The 20,549-nt window shown below is 38.6% G+C and overlaps 1 protein-coding gene across 1 annotated transcript in view; it reads left to right on the top strand.

Annotated features, from left to right (window-relative positions):
• Nucleotides 1-20,549, top strand: part of col4a5 (collagen, type IV, alpha 5 (Alport syndrome)) — a 67,084-nt gene that overhangs the window by 9,421 nt on the left and 37,114 nt on the right. The window contains exons 2-13 of the mRNA XM_066714882.1: nucleotides 12,565-12,624; nucleotides 13,185-13,274; nucleotides 13,615-13,659; nucleotides 14,340-14,384; nucleotides 14,656-14,718; nucleotides 15,332-15,385; nucleotides 15,858-15,884; nucleotides 16,309-16,389; nucleotides 18,594-18,656; nucleotides 19,076-19,111; nucleotides 19,435-19,476; nucleotides 20,163-20,255. Coding sequence (XP_066570979.1) covers nucleotides 12,565-12,624; nucleotides 13,185-13,274; nucleotides 13,615-13,659; nucleotides 14,340-14,384; nucleotides 14,656-14,718; nucleotides 15,332-15,385; nucleotides 15,858-15,884; nucleotides 16,309-16,389; nucleotides 18,594-18,656; nucleotides 19,076-19,111; nucleotides 19,435-19,476; nucleotides 20,163-20,255 — 699 coding nt within the window. The remainder of the gene's footprint in view (nucleotides 1-12,564; nucleotides 12,625-13,184; nucleotides 13,275-13,614; nucleotides 13,660-14,339; nucleotides 14,385-14,655; nucleotides 14,719-15,331; nucleotides 15,386-15,857; nucleotides 15,885-16,308; nucleotides 16,390-18,593; nucleotides 18,657-19,075; nucleotides 19,112-19,434; nucleotides 19,477-20,162; nucleotides 20,256-20,549) is intronic.

The following is a 20,549-nucleotide window of genomic DNA, read 5'->3' as shown; positions in this document are numbered from 1 at the left end:
GCGGTAAACAGAGGTTTCCTTTGCTTTAATATTAATTTTACATATGTTATAGTATATGCTAACACTAACGACTCTTCAGTAAATGCCATGGTATGATCCTTAATCTCTGGAAAACAAAATACTGTAGTCTTCAACATTTTTTAATCTGTGCTAATTTGTGTAGGTTCTTGTATATTGCTTTTCTGGAGTACTATTCTCTCTTGCTTTGCTTGTTAGATTTCTTTGGAGTGCGTTTGAATACTGATGTCATTTTGTGATAACTCAAGGCTGTCAGACATATTTGCAATGATATTTCTTATCTTGGTTTGCTCTTGTACCTGATTTTTATCATGAATATGATGCATATCTGATAAAGCTTGAAGCTTAAAGTTTTGATTAAACAGTCACTGAAGTTGCAATATTCTATAAAAACTATGTAAATCAATTTTAAAAAGTTAAGTGCTTTAGTAGACCTCTTCACTTATATTGTTTTTAATGTGTTTATCGGAATCTCACCCTATACTATGTTCAGGATTGTTAAAATAATTCATTGTGGCTTTGATGCTGATTCCTCCCCACATCCCCCATATAAAATTGGATTTGCTTTGTGCCTTCAGGCTCAATTGTCCAGAGGAATAGATTTGATGTATTCTTTAATTATCTGGTGGCATTTTTTCCCCCACTGTCTTGAGAGCAAACCAGTGGTTATATTATCTGTGCTTCGAATTATAACAAGAAGAAGGATGTGCACTATTGCCCACTGCAGCTGTGATGTTAAAGTAGTCTGGCATTGTGTGTGGCGGTGGGCTGGATTGTTTGGGTTGTTTATCCCCTTTTGCTTTTGTTCCCCAAGGACGAGTCTGCAGCAGCTGTTTGACTTGCTGAATTGAATTCAATATCTGGGGCCTTAATTGGGGATTTAGCTTTGTGTTTATCAGAAAAGAAAGTACACATCTGCAAGACTTCATCTGGTCAATCTGTCCGAGTAGGAGTTTGCTGGTTCAGATCCAATGTTTTGCAGATTGTGGAGGTGGCTGGTCTGTGTTTTGCGGTCTAGGTATGGACGATTTCCACCTTAACCGCTGTGGTGGGTGAGTGATGAAGTCGAGTGGCAAGTTGAGTTCCTCTTTGTGAGGGTTTTAAAAGCAGAAAGCGATTCCGAATGTGACCAAACCCAGACGTTTACATGCTAGGTAAATGTGGTACCTACCAGTACTTAATTTGTGGCTTTAAGTCTACATTTTCTTATTGCCTGTAAGATTTTGTTGATTATATAAACTGTAGCCTAAACTAAAGTTACAATGAGTGCATCTATCATGGTGAGTTGCTAAAAGTCTGTTAATCCCATGTACCTCAGCAAGTCATTTTGGCATTCATATCATGGCTTTATATTTTTGTACTTTGATGGCTATTTATAAAAGGTTGCAGTGAAGAAATCTTTCTGCCTATATTGGTCCTCCAGTTATTAGTAGCTTAGTGATTCAAGACCTCTCCTCTCAAGCTCCCTGTGACTTGACGCCCACAACATGACTTGGGACTTTTTGTTTCCAATGACTTCTCCCTGTGTTTGCCTCTCTCAGCCTGAAGCTGTTCAATGCTGGTATGCATTAATTCAACAAGCAAAACATAGTCTGTAATGTTAGGTTTTCAGGTTCTGAATACAAAAACTTTTATTTTTTAAACAAATCAATTCTGCAATCAGTAGTGATATCAATGGTGTAATTCTTGGGCAAACAGTAAGCATTTGGCAACTTGATACTGCAGAAAATAAAAACAAACCTTATTTTCCACACTTAGTTTTCTGCTGGACATGTGTTAACAAATAATAGCCTGACCTACTTCCTACATCTTTTTATAGTATTTTGAGTGTGTGTTACAGAAGTCACCCTGTGGTTTGTCTCCCGCTTTCTCTGCAATTAAATGGAAGTCTAATTAACTAACAGCATGTGTGCTGATTTATACATGTTTCCTATACACATGCTAAAATGTTGGCTTAGGTTTGGAAGTGCAATTAATTTCTGACCTATATTGATTAGCTCTAAACTTATTAGAATTTGTGTAAATCTTGGGTTATATGATTAGGAAAGTCATACTGGTCTAACCCAAACCCTTAAACCACAGTTAAAACTGTTGATGTTTTCTTTGCACCTTGTGGTTTATGGTGTAGGATACCAAAGACAACCCTGAACATTTAAAAGACATAGCCAGTGTGTGTTCAGTGGTCTCGCTGGTACATTCTAGTCCCACTCATCCACACCGCAAGCAGCTGGAACATGTCAGAAAAGTGAGGAACTCCTGCTTCATTCAACCTCAATCAGTCCTTTTAATTTTGTTTTTCATCAAGTAATTTGTAAGTCTGAATATGTACAAGCCATGTTGAATTTGATCACAATAGGTATGTGATTGGTAAGGTACAGACCCCCACTCCTTCAATCTTCCTGGCTTGTCCTGGATCATCTTAATCATTATTTCAGTAATGGATGCGTTTTGGGCTTTTAAACAGAATTGGTTTGTCCTTTTTCTTCCAAGCAGTTTTCACAGTGGAGCACCTCATTCTATAAGCCTGTCTCATGTAATCTTATCAATCCCAGCCCTGAGAGGAGTATACCGTGAGACCCAGATTGGGCATCGGACGTTCCCAGGCTGTCATGTGCTTGATAATCCTGTATTTTTGAAAGACCTTCATTCATCTTGAAGATGTGACCTCTAAAACCCATGGATTTGTTGTGACTTTAGTTCAATCAATATCTCTTTACCAGCTTAGAAGCTGACATTCTAGCCATGCAATGCTGACAGGAATGGGGTTTTGGGTTCCACTCACATTTGTTAATTTTAATATTCTAATATTGTTTTTAATATTTAATTAACAATAGATTAATGTTGGCTAACTACCCTGAGGCCCTGGATAACCAACATGCACATACATGATGGACCAGATTTGCTAGGAAGTTTTAGGATGTAAAAACATTCATAAAATATTTGTAGTCTTCGACGGTCTCCGCGCTCCTCTGTTTTGGAGCACCATGTGCACATGGTCCTGCTCAGCGCTCCTGGGAACAGAGATGTTTTAGATTGTGCGTGTCTGTATGCATATTTCATGTTTAAGAATATTTTGCAGTCATAGGTCATGGTCTAATGGTGTGAGTTCCACATAATATTAAATATTTAATGGGAGCGGTGTTTGAGAGTATGGGATTAGGTGGACATGAATCTCATGAAAACAAACTGCATTCGGTTAAAGTGTACTTAATACTTTACATAAAATGATTTGATATTCATGTAGACTTCTGCTTTAAATCAGTGTAGGGTGTAGTAGGGTGGTAGATACAAAATTAACCCAATTTATGTGTTCACATGTTGCTAGGACACTTCCAGAGTCAATGGAGGTATTATCGTATCACTCTGTGATGACTGTGCCTGTAGGAATTTGAGTTACAGGCCTGTGCTATAGTTAGTGGGTGAGGCCACAGTTTAGTGATCCAAATTCAGGCCTACATTACACCCTGATCCTAAACAACCCTAACAGTATAAATAAAACCATGCAGACCAATGGTGCCCTCAATAGACACGATACACAGAGCTATCATAATTAGTAAGGATCAACTGACGACTGATTCTTGTAATCCGTTTTATCTGTAGTGGCCTGCAATCCAGTCTGACTTTAATCAAAGCATAATATTGATTGGAAAACTGCTTGTGTAAATTGTAGACTTAATAATGAGGTGTAATTTGGCATAGTTTGCCATTCTACATATCCAAGAGGCATTCAGAATTGGTAATCCTGCATGCCCATGAATTGTAAGGAACTGTACTTACTTGCACATGGTGTTCTCATTTGTTTCAGCCCAGGAGCAAGGCATTCTTCTAGTTTTCATCTTGGTACTAAAGTTGTGATTCAGCTCACCCAGATGAATAAAAAAAGGGGAGAACTAATGCTTGTGCATGGCTTCAGTTTTGACTTTCAATTCTGAAACCCCACAGAAGGCCATGCTCAGATGGGGGTGAGAGTTAGCATATCAATGTTTAGACCTGAGCTCCCTATATTATTATAACAATATTATAACAATATTGTTATCAATCAGTTGTTTTATTGCGTTCTCATTCACACCAGGTGATTTGCACAACTTTTGCAACATACCGTCTTGGTGTTGGTATGCTTTTATTCATTTGTACGAGAAGGTAGAAGTCTATTTGAATACAGAGTACCCTACCTTCTATAAAACCTACAGTCTCCTGGTACAGGCCACTTTTTGCAAGTGTTTCTGAATAGTAAATGGATGGGAATCATACACATGAAGATGTCTTGTAAGTTGATTGTGTGAAGATTGAGAAGGCTGCTCTGCGATCTGCCTATGAGCTCCTGAGGAAAGCAAAGCAGTGAGGGGGCCTTGGGATCAGCAGCTAACATTTTTCACATATCTTAGTGTCTCAAAGATGGGGGAAGGGGGGCGTGGGTGTGCGTGCGTGTGTGTGTGCGGGGCTGCTTTGACGTTTCCAAAAGCATGTGGAGGTAGGTAGTACGTGTGTGGATACGGGTAGATTAGGTTGTTTTTCATTTAGTATAATGTAGTTAATTCGTATCATTCCTGGTTAGACTTTTCTCTGCCTTAAAAGTTTTGACGTGAGGTATTTATCTGGCTCTTGTTCAAGTAGATAGAGATTTCTCTAAAATTAAGACTGCAATCATGAAAAGTAACCATACACTACTATCATCGTGAAGGAAGATTTTTGATTTAGTTGCATTTACTGGAGCAGCATTCACTTTTTCACAGTTCTTTACTTGGTTGGTACTAATATAAAGCAAGGCATATTTTTGTCTGGTGTTAAATTGAGACAATTACTGGCTGTTAATGTATTTTTTTTCCTCCCCAGTTTTTCCTTTCAAATACAGACTTTCTTCTGATGTGGTTTGTCCCTTAATGTCGATAAATTGACTGCTGTTGTAACACATCTCCTTTTACATAATTTACCAAAATGCAAGTAGTCTTCCCCATTATGAGGAGTTATTTTTCTTCTGCTTGGTAGTCTTTGTGACAGTAGCCACCCTAACTCCTTGTGAATAGTAGTATTGCATAACAATTAAGTGCATGCTTGGCCTGAACATTTGTATAGAAACAATAATTTAACATAAGCATACAGAATGTATATTTCTTTAAACATTCTCTTGTTCTCTAATTTGTTAGTTAGTGGATTGTTTAGAATAAATGTGAAAAGATGAGCTGTGAAATGTAAAATCACTCTGTAGTGCCATCTCATGGAAAACACCTGCATGCAGCAGTAATTCTTTCCAAAGTGCAAGTTTCATTATATTCACTTGGAAGTAGAGTGTATTTTGACGAAAGCTGTCCTTTTACATAATTTTTGTGTTTGGAACTACCATTTATTTTTATGCAGAATGACTGATTCAGGATTTGAAACTACATATCAGCAATGCTTTAAAATATGTACAAAGTATAAAGAATATCAGAAGATATTCGGTACATATTTCTAAGACTACTATTTATTGTAGTTATGGTTCTCTGGTACATTCTAAAATTCAGAACAGCAAATAGCAACTTGGAGTTAAATGTACTTAATTTCAGAAAATGAAGATGCCTCAAACTGCCTAACATTATTATATACCAAATAGATATTAGTGCACCTGCCACTGCATAATCAGTCATCCTCATAATTTTTAAACTTAAATATTATTCTGAATTATTTGACAGTTCTATAATCACTACTTTCTTAGTCAGTGTTTTGTGTGGAGGCAAGTCCTGTCATTTTCAAAACATTGCTTACTTTCTACAGAACACTATCAGTTAGTCCAGAATTGCATGGCCACAGGGCACTGAGAGCCTGCCATCATTGTTCACAAACCACAGAGTTACCTTTTATTATTTAGCATTACATTGAGATATTGATCAGCCTCAAGCAGTCCTGTTAATTAATCAATTCGACTCAATTTGAATCAGTTTCTTTTCTGTATATATGATAGGATAAACTGAGTTTTTATGGTTCAAACATGTGCAAACTCTTCAGCTGTAATGAAGATCCTAGATTGCAGTGATGCATGGCAGAGCATGATGAGCCAGCACTTTGAGTGCACTGTTATTCTGTTCCCGTATCAATGCATAATTCTATAAATCTTCAGTAATCTCCGACCTGAAGTATAGGATTATTTGGGGGTGGTGAAAAGAGTTTACTTCTAGGACAAATGGAAATGTGCAGCCTGTATTGAAAAGTCAACATCCATAAACAAGTCCAGGTTTACAGTTTTGTTTCCCCTGTGGTAATGGTTTTAAATTATTAAAAAAATAATCTCTACATAGTTTTGAATTATTATTTTTTGTTTAGAAAAAATAAAATCCAAATTAAGACAATTGCCACTTCAGCCTGAAATAATGTTGTAATGTACAGAATGATCTAGACTGCTCAGGCTGTGTTCAGACTATGGATAAATGTTCAAGAAGCTATTCAAGTGAAGTGTTTTACTATCACCCCCAAAAAACTATAAATAAATGAAGGAAAAAATACTCAATTTAATTATGGTATATAATGTGTTTTTTCTTTGAGAACTGATGCTGTGAAAAGTGCAAGCCCTGTGGCTCATGTCCTGTCGATCACACTGTGATCTTTAATGTGTGGCTTGTTTTAAGAGCTGAGTGCTTCCACATGTGTGTCTTGGACAGGGTTCAGACCCTCCAGATGTGAGCACGGTACGCCACCAGAGACCGGCGACTCCTCGCCAGCTGGTTCAGCTTCAACTCGTTCAGCATATCCTGAAACTCTGTAGGAAGCCCTTGAAAGCCACTGCATAACAACAATGCTAATGATTGACTGAACTCCTTTTAAGCCTCACATCTGTATTGATTTATCTTTCTCCAGTCTTGTCTTGTAAGTTAATCTGTTTTGTAGAAAACAAGCTGTCGTGATGGTTTAAAATCAATGATTTTCCAGCACTGTGTTAAGGAAGTTGTTTCTGCACTGCAATATGTTTTTTGTTTAATATCAAACCAATTTTTTATGTATTTTTATTTTTTACTTCCACATCCACACAAATATTTAGATTTCCCAAATGGACCAGAAGACATTTTTTTGTGTGTGGTGGGGGGATTAATTATTGATGAGATGAGCACATGTCATAAAAGCAGTTTAAACTTATTTTGGGAGAGATGTAAGGTTTTTGTAAGGTTGCCTGAATATGTACTAAATACTAAAACATTTTTTTTTTTTTCTCTATGCAGCTTCCATATTCAGTCAATATACAAAAATATTATTTCTGGAACAAGAAAATACATATAGCCTACACGGAATGTAAATGGTTGTGTGTTGGATTAATTGCACTGCTTTTGTAGTTCTAAAAGAAGATATATATAATGAAACCCCATATATCTGCAACCAATAACATTTAATTTGGTATACTGCAATTTTTTCCCCGGAATTGCAGTTTAAATTTAAATTAAATTATTCCACCCTTGGGCGACCTAGCAGGAACTGTAGGTGGGGATTTATTGAACAGGGGGAAGTTCACTCTACCCATTGTCACTCATACTCTGTGGATATGATCTTCTGTATTCCCTCGAAGTTTCAAATTGTGGCCTCTGTGAAAATACAGCTGTCTAGAATTTGTTCAAAGTGGAATTGATCCAAACTTCAATATCCTTGTGTTGCCAAGGAAGCGGGCTGACGTGAGCTAACTGTGCTCACACGTGGCTTTGAATCACAAGCACTTCCCTATACTTGGGCAAGAAGGCTCAGACTTTGTGTTCAGCATCACAGGGTTGTGGTACAGTGTTGGAGAACATTCTGGAAGGATACCTTGGAATTCTTAACTTGAAACGTCTTTCAGTTCACAGCTTGAGGGAATATACAACCTTGGGTGTATATTGTATTGAGGTGTTCAGTTGAAACTTTGCGACATTCCACATGTGTACATTTTAACTGGACATCATACGGTATGATAAATGATTTCTGAATTCTGCACACGAAGAGAGGAATGCCAGTATCAGCAAACTCATCTATACCTTCAATAAATCAGGGGCTGTAAAATTTGCATTCTGTGTTGTATCTGTATAGATGGTGTAATGTTTGTGTTATCAAATTGGCACCTCAGGTTATTTACTTAAGTAGCTTTACGTAAGGCAACGGAAAACTCCAAACAATACCAGCTTGCGTCTTGATTGGACCTGCGGAGATCCTGTGATATGCATGAAGTAGGAAAAGATAACTAGCCTTCTGGTCATGGCACACATTCCTTTCGAGTCACTTTGATGCATCAGCGCTTGGCATTTGCTGCTTCGGGGGGCTGTGGTAAAGGCTTTTTTCCTTTTCTTTGGTGGTTCAGTGAGCTTCAGATTTGCAGTGCTGGAACTTGACTCGGTAGGGTGTGAGAGCAGACTGCATTCAGACTGCACACCAGCTTAATGTGTTTTGTACCTGTGTAAACAGTGAAGGTGACGAGAGTCTGGAGAAGATAGCGAAGTTACAGGCTGGTTTTACCCAAGCCTTCCAGCCCATTAACTTCCATGTATTTCACTGGTGACTGCTTTTCAAAACATTTCTTCCAGTGTCTTTGGAATTAATGCAACATAAAACAGCTGCCAGAGGTAACTTTATTTTTATTTTTTTGGGGGGGGGGTGTTAAGGCTGCTGGGGTGTTATAATGATGCAAAAAAGCAATAGTTCTGCTTTTAACTGTGGATTTGATTTATGATTAGCTATTTATTAAAGGCTTACATTTTCTGGGGGGAAAAATATACCCCCCAGGAAAAAAAAGAGAACCTTAACCGGTTTACTTTCTGCTTGAGTGTTCTGATCAGAATGGAAAATACTTCTGCAAATAATTCTAAAATATGTACACCATTAATATTAGCAAATAGGACATATTATGGTTCGTACCAATAACAGTCAAGGGACTGTTGAATTGAAGATCCACAAAAGGTTGTGCATATTGACGTAATTAATAGTCTACGGGTTAGAAGTTCGATCGTTGCTCTGGTGGTTGAAGTTAAGCATCTGTACCGAAGTGACTCTTAACTTGATTTCATTCCAACAGTAACAAATTATCCAGATATTTTTTTTAATTTATTTTTTTCTCCTGGTGAATGTTCCTTAGTCATCTTGTAATGGGAGGCTGTTCTGAAGTTCAGTATCTGAATGTTGATTGCAAGATGCCAATTTCTGCACAGGAAGTTGAATGTATTTTTTGAAATGCAAACATCTAGAGTTATCTGTCTTTATTTTTGCTTTGTGACTGGCTACAGGATGTACACAGAGTCCACCTCCAGTTTGACTGTATCCAGCCTTTCAGAGAGCAGATCGGAAATGAGTTTAAAGGTTAGGTGGGCACCTCTGACACAAATGGGCTTTCCCTTAATCTCTGCGTCAGCTACGTCACATCACTGAAGTATTTCACACCTGTCCTGGGGAGACTCAGAGAGTCTGCGTATCCTCACACACTGAAGGAGATCAGCTGCACTTCTGAATGTCCTGTTTGCCCATTTGTTCATGCTAGAGAATGTACAATCATTGCACCTTTTGTCTTCTGAAAAAGGTAATTTTAGATGACACCTGGGATTGCAGAAAAATAGTGGTGGAAAGGAAGGAAAGGTATTGATGCAAATTAAGAAATTAGTTTTTAATATAAACATTTCTAAAGTTCCTAATGTTTTGCAGTGATCACTTTATTAATTGCCTGCACCACAAACTCTTTATTTCCCCCAAATAAAACGTACCTTTTAAAAGCAACCCAAAATTTGATATTTTAACCATAATTATCTATCTTGACGCATTAATATTGTGTGCATAGAATTCAGGGAAATATTTGACGCTTTGTATATCTTTTGCTTTGCATTTCCAATTCATGTTCCACTTTGATATACACATTGTCATTTTTAAGGTCTTGGTAGCTGCACTTTACTACGGTTATAGCTTCCTGTTACACTTTCTGCCAGCTGATGGGATTTCAGTCTGTGCTAGAGAACACAGTGCAGAGTTTTCTGAGAGGAGGCCAGAGTGTCTCCGCAATGTGGCAGCTAAGGTTACAGTAAGTGTTCGGTTTACATACAAGGTTTGATTGATTGGCAGTAAACACGGAAACTCTGGAACGTTTAAAGAACCAATAACATAAAGCCCTTCAGCAAGACCAGCCTGGCAACCAAACCTTTTGTCACCTTGGCCCGGAGTGCAGAGCAGATAACAGTATTTCAGCTCTGAAACATGAAAGGCCGAACCGGACCACACTTTTGCTTCAAACCTGCAGTCGTTCATGTTTACAGGAAACGTGCCAAGAAGCCGCGTGTGCCAGCTAGGTGACAAGTCAACTTGTTTCTTGACAAGAATGCTGAGCCCCAGTCGGTGTATTATCCACAACCTGCCACCCGTTATTGAAGGGATGAAGGGAGTTAAAGTTTGAAAGAGTCTAATTCTGTGCAAACGGGTTCCCAAGGCAATTGCTGCCTCTCAAGAGGCCCATGTTGGGGGTGACTGCAAAGATCTTTTATACAGTGCACCTCCAGTCAGTTAATTAATTCAGCCTTTGTTTGAAAAGGTGGCTTTGACTAATTCTACTTTCATTTAAATTGTGAAATGCTTTATTTACACAAGCTTATGCACCATGCATAACCTGTTTATAATGTGAATCCGTCTACTTGAAGTTTTAAGTCGGAGAGGTTTTAAAGCTGACATCAGGGGGATATAAAATCATCAAGAAATCTGGTGTTTTCGTTATTAATTTCTGAAAAAGTTCTGGAAAACATTTAGACTACTTATCATTGATTTCTGGACTTGGAGTGGTCTCAATTTTATCCAGAGCTGTATTTGTTCAGGTTTATTTTTAAACAAAACATTCATTTTATATTTAAAAAAAATATATGTATTTAAAAGCACATTTTATTTACATTTAAAATGTTTACCATATAAACCAATTTCCTAATCGCCCTCATATACCCATAGCCCACAGTGTAAAGAACTTCTCAGACATAACTGCATTTGTACTTAATTTCCATTGGTATCCTCTGATCCTTGGCAGCGTGTCGATGTTAAAACTATTTGTTTGGGTTAAATGTCCCTTTCAAGATGGAGTACCTCAGGCATATCACTTTGTGTGTTCTTTGTTGTTGGATGTGTATATTGCCTGCCATATTTACTTGTCTAAGCTTTAGATATTTGCATAGATAGGGGGCCTGGGAAACAAAACCCAGATGTATCACATAAAAGGACTAATTAAATGACTATTTCAACCATTTTTTGGTAGAAGAGATGCACTGTTCACTGTTGTTTGGCTCATATTCATGATGCAAGGCTTTATGCATCACTGTTCTATTTTGAAAAGCAAACGTAAATGCAGTACATTATAGCAGCTAGAAAGACTATTTAGGTATCTAATTATTGAGAGAAAATTTTTCCTAAAATATAACGAGACAAAGATTCAAACCAGCCATGGTAAAAGTGCTACAAATGCAGTGTTACTTATGAATAAGTTAGGATTGTTCTTATCATTTGGGCTCATCTGGATTGTAATCACTTTTTAATACAGTGTGCATTGCAACACTGCCAACTCACACTTAAGAAAAGGAAATTAAACGGATTAGCGTTCTCCAGTGACATCTCCTGGCTCGATCTTTGCTGCCCTGTCAATTAGTGACTTCCACCTGGAGTCAAGCAGCCCCTGTGCATTTTTAGGCCTGGGTGCTTACATAATTTTCATGGGGTTCTTGTCCAGACAGGTCACTTGGCAAGTCCAGAGGTTTAGATTTCTATTTTGACTGGGGGTACATTTTAAGTAGAATCCAACTTTATGGAAAGGGCAAATCACGTATTTGACTCCTAATTCTATAAATGAGCTGTTTTTGTGTAGACGTCTAACACTTTGCTTTGAACATCGTCTTATGGAAGTTATTAAAGTACAGCATTTGCCTGTCTGCGTCCTTTAAATATCAGTGCTCTTTATCAATCCATTTATGCTTTTCATGTCTTCTCGTACAAGTGCTAGGTGTAGGTTGTTGCTGCCACCTGGTGGTACTGTGGAACACTTTTTTGTTTGACTATTTGTGTGCACACTTATTCACAGTATTACTGTCCTCAGTTTCTTCTGAATTCCATATGAAAGTAGAAACTAGAAGATATTGCTTGTTTGTAATTTTAATGGACATTTTATAGCGATGTCTACCTGAATCTTGAAAGTCATTGTGATGTTTCCATACTGCCACAATTGAAGTTGAAAAGTTTTGGTGCAACTATAAAGAACCCCGCTTCTATGTGGTAATCCATTTTGCCTCTTGTGCAGTTTTTTGATAATATCCCATATTCAGTTTATGGCAGTGCAGCTCATCACTTTAGGTGTCCCTGCATCTCTGAACCTATAATCTCACTTCTCCCAAGTCTGTGTGGAACCTGCTGATGTGACCATAGTTCATTTTACAGTATAATACACTTCTCTCCAGATAAACAATGACATTGCAGATAATCCTTCTCTCACAATTATGTCAAGGTAAATGCTCTAGCAGAAACCAACAGAGAACTGAAGTTCCGTCTGCTGCCATGTATTGGCGTGTTTGTCATTAGATCATTGCTACGTTTGAGCTGCTGCTGTATTTCTTTCAGGCATGCCATGGGTGCGCATCGGGATCAAAGTGTGACTGCAGTGGAGTGAAAGGAGAGAAGGTAAGTGCGATCATGGAAATCTTGTAACATGAAGAAAATCCTGATGTATGCAGGTTTGTACTGTATAATATCAAGTCCAATCACAATTATTCCACAGGTCAATCAATTGTCTATTTTGGATACAATTTGGGACCTCCGTTTTGTCTGTGGACAATTCCTTTCACTTTCAGAGTCTAAATATATATTTGTAAGGTGCTTTTGAGCAGTTTCCGAATACTGAAGGTCTGTTTCACTGCTTGAAAGGAAACTTTAATTTAATACATTTCTCTTAAATATTTAGTTTCTACTAAATTAAATGCCATCAATATTATAAATATATATATATAGGGCCTGAGATCCTTATCTTTTGAGGTCTTCCTTCTGTATGTCTTCTAAGCATCCTTACCTTTACATTCAAGTTAATTTGCTTTAAGATGTAGAGGTATCATGAATTTCAACATAAAAAAACTTTATGGCTTTAACTTTTTTCCTTTTTTTTGTTTTTTGTTTTGTTTTAATATTAGTTTTCTTGAGAGAAACTGTGTTCTGTAAGTCATTCTCATGTGAGGGTTCTCTTCTAGGGTGAAAGGGGTTTTCCAGGTTTACAAGGCCAGCCTGGATTACCAGGTTTTGCTGGACCAGAGGGACCTATCGGACCCAGAGGCGAAAAGGTAAGACGCTGAACTCGGATAACCTGATGTTGATGCAAACCATATGGCTGCAGCAGTGACCCAGTTGGCAACTATAACAGTTCAGTGCTACCAGGCATTGAATCAGCATTTGATTCTCCAAGTCAATTTAAGCTTATGTCGTGTAACTTTAACATCATGGGTAGGCCAACATTAAGAACGTTGTAACTTAAGAACCATGAACCTAACCCCACCAATACTCTTCACATTGTTCTGCTATTGATTTACTCAGGGTGGTTGGGTACAGTTTAATAGCGATTGTCTGACTGATTTTAAATGCTAAATGATTGATTTGATTCATGGATTGTTTCCAAACCCGTAGGGTGATCCGGGACCTCCGGGACCATTTGGACCCAAAGGAATTCGAGTGAGTACTCGGGGATACTGTGGGTGTCTTCATGTTGGAAAAACTCCTGAATGACACGGCCATCAAGCCGCCATTTCTACCGGCACAAATGACCAATACTGCCAATAGATAGACTTTCAAAGAACCAGCATATCCCACAGCAATGGCCTATACCAGTATTCAACCAATATGAAAGGGAATTGCCCAGCACTGTTTACACTGGACTAGCTTTTATTCAAAACACATTCAGTGCTTGCTGAGTAGCATTCTGGCTTCGGGTTGCACCAGCTCTGCCTGTATTGGCGCCATTAACATACAACTTTGACCAAGTATTGTATTTTAGTTACTTGTTACTGTCTCATTGGACTGGCATCATGCATACTGAAAACCGAACTGCACTGGTTACTGACAGTGCAGAGGTGAAAACAATTACATGTTCTCTTCTTAACTGTGGATATGAGGGTGGATATGGTGAGAGATCCTGATTAAAAGACTATTCACAATACAAATGAACAAGTACGTATTTAATTGTCATAATGTATAACGAGCAGTATGTTGGTGAAAACTGTCAATTTGTCAATAAATTTGATATATTCTCATTGTTATTGTGACCGATCTCTGCTATACTTTGCCGAAGTATGATTTCATACAGTTTAAAGGTAGCCAGTGGAGGATGTTTACCATTTTACCTTCTGTTTTAGGGACCGCCAGGGCTCCCAGGATTCCCAGGCACACCTGGACTTCCAGTAAGTTACTTCCTGTTCCCATTTTCACTGTCCACATCCCTTATTAGTGGTCTGCAAATTCACACTCTCCATCTATCCTCCTCCTCTCCATCTCACTTTCTTTTTTCACCCCTTTCTCCATTTTATTCCCTTCTAAGTCCTCTTCTCACATCTTCCCATCCTACTTTCAATGTCAGGTCTCATTCAGTGTGTGAAGTTATTGCCCTTTTCAATACGATTACTAAAGACGAACTGAAAAAAATACTGCAACTGTTCCTCTTTTTTCCTGCAGGGGTTGCCAGGACAGGATGGCCCCCCTGGTCCCAGGGGCACACCAGGCTGTAATGGGACGAAGGTGGGTCTAGATTTCCTGTGCCACTGGTTGGATGAGAGGGTTTTTAGTTGATGTATGAGGTGTCAGTGCAGGAGTAAGAGATGGACACTACAAGAGCATAATATATTTGCCTTTCAAATGGTCTGATCCATTTATAGTGGAAAAGAAAGGTGCTCCGAGGTATTGCTGGGACCTGGCCATTAAACCACTGTAAGCGCCATGTAAAGTAGAAAACGTGCACAGAGCCAAACTGAAACGGCTCAATTGCAGCCTTCTTCCCTACTTCTATAACTTCATATAAATTACTCTAAATAACTGTACCCAATAATAGCAGTTTAATTTTGTCTACCTTACATGGTAACAAATTGTTGGATTTCAGTATGTGTTAAGTGCCGCAGCTGCTTGGCATCCAATAATGGCCACCTGTAGAATCAATCAGGGGAGGTATGTGGGAGGTATTCACTTTGATCTGTAAATGGCTGCAGACCATAGTGTGGCCCAGGCTTTTCTCAATTAGTGCGTTTTTATTACCCGTGATGCTAATCGGACGATGTGTAAGAGGAAATCCACTAGTGGAAATGAGTACTAGAATAAGAGGTCAACCTTTTTAAATAAGTTTTCATGTTGCTTTCAGGGTGACAGAGGATTCCCAGGAAACCCAGGTTTTCCTGGTTTACAGGGCCCTCCGGTAAGCTCTCCTCTGCTTCAGTAACAGTTGCCTTCTGCTTCATAAATGGATCATTGTGCATGATGTAATACTGTGCATGTTTATTTTTTGTTGTTGCTTGTTGTTTGAGTTTCCTTGGTATTTCCCTGCTGTTAATTATTCCCAGGCTATGTTCTTAATAGGCCCGATAATCATCTTTAATCTGGTGAAATGTATCAATGGTTAGAAAGGAACCCCACTTGACTCTACCTAGTTTGCCAGAAAACATTAATTGTGTAGTAAGAAACACTTTTGTTTTTCTCTCCTATATCCCACATTTCTTTCATACAAACACTTGGAAATCTGTGAACAGCATCCATTCATTTGAAATATGTATAGTGTGAGTGTTTTAAGACTAACTGGGATTAAAACTGTTCTCTATTGTGAGGTCTTAGAAATTTGAAAACCTCAATTGTATACATTTCTACCAGTATTTTTTTTTTCTCTTTCTTAGGGTCCACCTGGTCTGCCAGGATTAAAGGCAAGTTCTTTATTTATACATCTGTTAGTGTAAATAAACATACATATGCATGTAACTATTCCATGATTCCGAGTTTGTGTAAAATATTGGTTATAGTCTCTGACACTTTCAGCTGTTACTCTTCCAGGATAAATTTACGAATGAGTGCAATAAGCATAATTGCATTTTTCTCATTCAAATTTGAAATCTAGTGATGTATTCTTGACTGGGAAAAGGTGCATGATTATTATATAACAGTTTGCATTGAGACAATGAACACCTACACAGGAAATGGCAAGGGTGATAACATTAGTTTGATCTTGAAATATGGTTTAGTTCCATCTTAATACATGGGAGGCGAATACTGTACTGTGCAGACCGTTGGTGTTTAATGTTCTTCAGCACTTCTGACCACAATCTTATCAGCATGCCTTTGTGTTTGCAGGGGGAACCTGGGGAAGTGATTTCAGGAAGTCTCTTTGGTCAAAAAGGAGAACCTGGTCTGCCTGGCCTTCCAGGGGTGAAGGTAGGTTTCAACTGCAGTTAAAACCTCCTGGTCTTTCGTTAAAGATATGGCTTCATCACACCTGTGAAACAGTCTTTTGTCTTTATTTGAATATATGCTTTTCCTCTAAACCAGATGCAGTGGTAATGTACTGAAAAGGACCATAGTGTTTTACATCTATTTACATTTGTTATCTCTTCACAAATGCTACTGAAGTTCCTATTAAAGGCAGTACATATACACTCACCTAAAGGATTATTAGGAACACCTGTTCAATTTCTCATTAATGCAGTTATCTAACCAACCAATCAACCAACCAACCAGTTGCTTCAATGCATTTAGGGGTGTGGTCCTGGTCAAGACAATCTCCTGAACTCCAAACTGAATGTCTGAATGGGAAAGAAAGGTGATTTAAGCAATTTTGAGCGTGGCATGGTTGTTGGTGCCAGACGGGCCGGTCTGAGTATTTCACAATCTGCTCAGTTACTGGGATTTTCACGCACAACCATTTCTAGGGTTTACAAAGAATGGTGTGAAAAGGGAAAAACATCCAGTATGCGGCAGTCCTGTGGGGGCAAAAATGCCTTGTTGATGCTAGAGGTCAGAGGAGAATGGGCCGACTGATTCAAGCTGATAGAAGAGCAACTTTGACTGAAATAACCACTCGTTACAACCGAGGTATGCAGCAAAGCATTTGTGAAGCCACAACACGTACAACCTTGAGGCGGATGGGCTACAACAGCAGACGACCCCACCGGGTACCACTCATCTCCACTACAAATAGGAAAAAGAGGCTACAATTTGCACAAGCTCACCAAAATTGGACAGTTGAAGACTGGAAAAATGTTGCCTGGTCTGATGAGTCTCCATTTCTCTTGAGACATTCAGATGGTAGAGTCAGAATTTGGCGTAAACAGAATGAGAACATGGATCCATCATGCCATGTTACCACTGTGCAGGCTGGTGGTGGTGGTGTAATGGTGTGGGGGATGTTTTCTTGGCACACTTTAGGCCCATTAGTGCCAATTGGGCATCGTTTAAATGCCACGGCCTACCTGAGCATTGTTTCTGACCATGTCCATCCCTTTATGACCACCATGTACCCATCGTCTGATGGCTACTTCCAGCAGGATAATGCACCATGTCACAAAGGTCGAATCATTTCAAATTGGTTTCTTGAACATGACAATGAGTTCACTGTACTAAACTGGCCCCCACAGTCACCAGATCTCAACCCAATATAGCATCTTTGGGATGTGGTGGAACGGGAGCTTCGTGCCCTGGATGTGCATCCCACAAATCTCCATCAACTGCAAGATGCTATCCTATCAATATGGGCCAACATTTCTAAAGAATGCTTTCAGCACCTTGTTGAATCAATGCCACGTAGAATTAAGGCAGTTCTGAAGGCCAAAGGGGGTCAAACACAGTATTAGTATGGTGTTCCTAATAATCCTTTAGGTGAGTGTATAATCTCTGTATATTATACAGTAATCCTTTGCAAAATTGCAACCTTTTGCAAATGCTACCTTATTGATGGATGCTCAAGTATTCCTGCACGGTTAGCTCAGTGGTGATTTTAAAGAGATTGGGGAGTAGCAGTGTTTCTTTTTCCTATACAGTCAGGAACATTGTGGTTGACCATGGATCACAAAAGCGGGACATCAGCATCAGGATGCCTGACTTCACAAATCATTTTAATTAAATTATTGCTACAGTGTTGCAGAACACAATAGACGCACAAAGGAGGCTTTGTCAAGGTGTGGTTTGGAATGGGCTCACAGGGAAGGACAGACCTCCATGTTTGTTTATCCTTAGGCACAGAGATGAGAATTGATGCTGGTCCACTCAACCCAAACTTCAGTTTGCTGATCACAATGCCCTTTTACATTGAGGAAAGACTGCATAGTGACAGCGCCTGATGCGAGTCCTGTTGAGAGGGCTGGGGACATGCTATAGACTGAAAAAGCAATCTGTCCCATTTGACCTTGGACTCTGCATACATTCCCAGTACACTTTTATTCAGTAATAGGGTCCAGCTCATATTATGTGCACAAGGACTGGTCGAAGGAATATACAGACAATTACACTGTTTAATTGTCTAAAACAGTACACACAAACATTAGCAAGTGAATTTTCCCATTTTGTGGAAACTGTATATTTGGCAGTGTTTGGCCTGGGGTTCTGGAGCCCAGTATGATTGTGTTGGGATGTTTGTCTTCCAGGGATCCATGGGCCCTGAGGGGTTTACCGGCCCTATTGGCCCACCTGGACCTCCAGGTTATACGGTATGGATTATTTATTTTAAATGAAGATAATTGGATTCGCTTTCAATTTACCATCCAATCTCTGAGCAAGATATGAGTCGGGCATCAGGGATGAATGTAGGCAGTGTTCATCATTGAGCCCAGTTAATTAATCTACTGTAGAAAAATCTTCTGAGACCCAAATTTCAAGATGCAAAATAATGGACTGTTAAAGGGTTCCCAGCCTATAATTCCCCTAAACTTTTTTTGTTTGTTAATGTATTTTTAGTCTTCCCAAAAGTACTCTTAAAAATGAAAGGTATATAAATGGCGCACAGTGCTAGTGAAGCGTACTTTAGGTTGTGGAGGGGGATACCTTATGATGTTGGAAGGGGTCAACAGTTCTGGTTCTGGGTGGTATTTTCAGGGCCCTCCAATGGATTTATTAATTTGTTTTCCAGGGTCAACCAGGTCCACCTGGCCCACCAGGTCCAAAGGTACGATTTTGTTCCTTGTTAACATCTGCATGAGGGTTTGTCTGCCCTGGGATTTAATTATAATGCATTTGTACTTTTATGCCTTACATGTGTCTAAAAGGAAAGCCTGGATATAATAGAGATTTCTTAACATCTGTTTATATGTTGGCAGGTTTTGACATTATTTTGGTGTAGAAAAATAATACATTTTAATCTGCATGTTTGACAGCAGACATGCAATACTATGTTTAAGTAAATATACACCTACATAGGTTGTCATTATTCGGAAATTAGATGTGTACATAAGGGTTTTATTAATGGAAATTGTTTTTCCTCTTTCATAGGGTAACATGGGTTTGAATTTCCAAGGTCCTAAAGGTGAAAAGGTAAGATTTATATTCTTCCCTATAGTAAGCATTCTGACCAGTCTGGGTTCAGCATGAGTTCAGTAGTAGTGCTGCACAGCTGCTTTTCACTTTATACACAATACATTTAAGATCTTAAAGACTTTTCACAGTAAGGAAAAAAGGAGTTGATTTTGTATTAAAAAAAAATCGCCTGCAGGATTCAGGAGCAAAATTGCTGGATGTCAGTGAGGTAATCCAGCTGCAACATGAAAGCAATGTGGAAGAGCTCACTGGTTAAGAACAAGAACACAAGAACACAATCTTAAATCTTCTAGGACAGTAATATATATATATATATATATATACACGTTGTTTTTTTTTTTGTTAAAATATTTAAAATCCCTTCATGTCATGGGTTGAATACTGCACAATGTTAAAATGAAGAGAATATTCCATATAGGGATATTGTGAGAAGATCGCATTAACAGTAACCGTATTTTACTGTGATATAGGTTTCTGGCATCGTAAATCTAGATAAATAGTCTTTTAGTGAGGTATTCGGAAGAGGATTAGAGACTGAATGAGAAAGTAGTGCTTTGACAAGAAAAGGAAGGGCTAAATGTCTTCTGAACTTGTCAAGAGACCTGCTTTGATAATCTTTAAAACGGTGCACTAAATGTTGTGAATAAAGCATCCTGATTTGAATGCATTTCAATTTTGTTCAGGGTGATCAAGGTCTCCAGGGGCCTCCCGGGCCACCGGGGCTGATTGGTGAGCAGAAGAGACCCATAGACTCTGAGGTCCAGAGAGGAGACAAGGTAAGCTTTTCATATTTGTACCTCTAAACACAGTTTGCCATTGATGTTGGACTCCTTTAGATTTTTGTCCTTGGCATTCTGATTGTAGTTTAGTTGCATGAACCTCTTTTCAAGCTTACACAGATTTTTGGTACTATTTTTGTACAACTACCTTTTATATTTAACATTTTCAATTCTATAAAATGGGTATAAATATTTTCAGTTATTTATTCAGTCTTTAATGGCATTCTTATTTTTCATTGATTTACATAAAGCATTGAGAAGTTTAAATGTGAAAACCCTGCAGCTTTTTTC

Source organism: Amia ocellicauda, chromosome 10 (assembly GCF_036373705.1).
Source record: "Amia ocellicauda isolate fAmiCal2 chromosome 10, fAmiCal2.hap1, whole genome shotgun sequence".
In the NCBI taxonomy this organism is placed as follows: Eukaryota; Metazoa; Chordata; class Actinopteri; order Amiiformes; family Amiidae; genus Amia; species Amia ocellicauda.
Note: the sequence above shows the minus strand (reverse complement) of the source record. Positions and strands in the feature narration are given on the sequence as shown.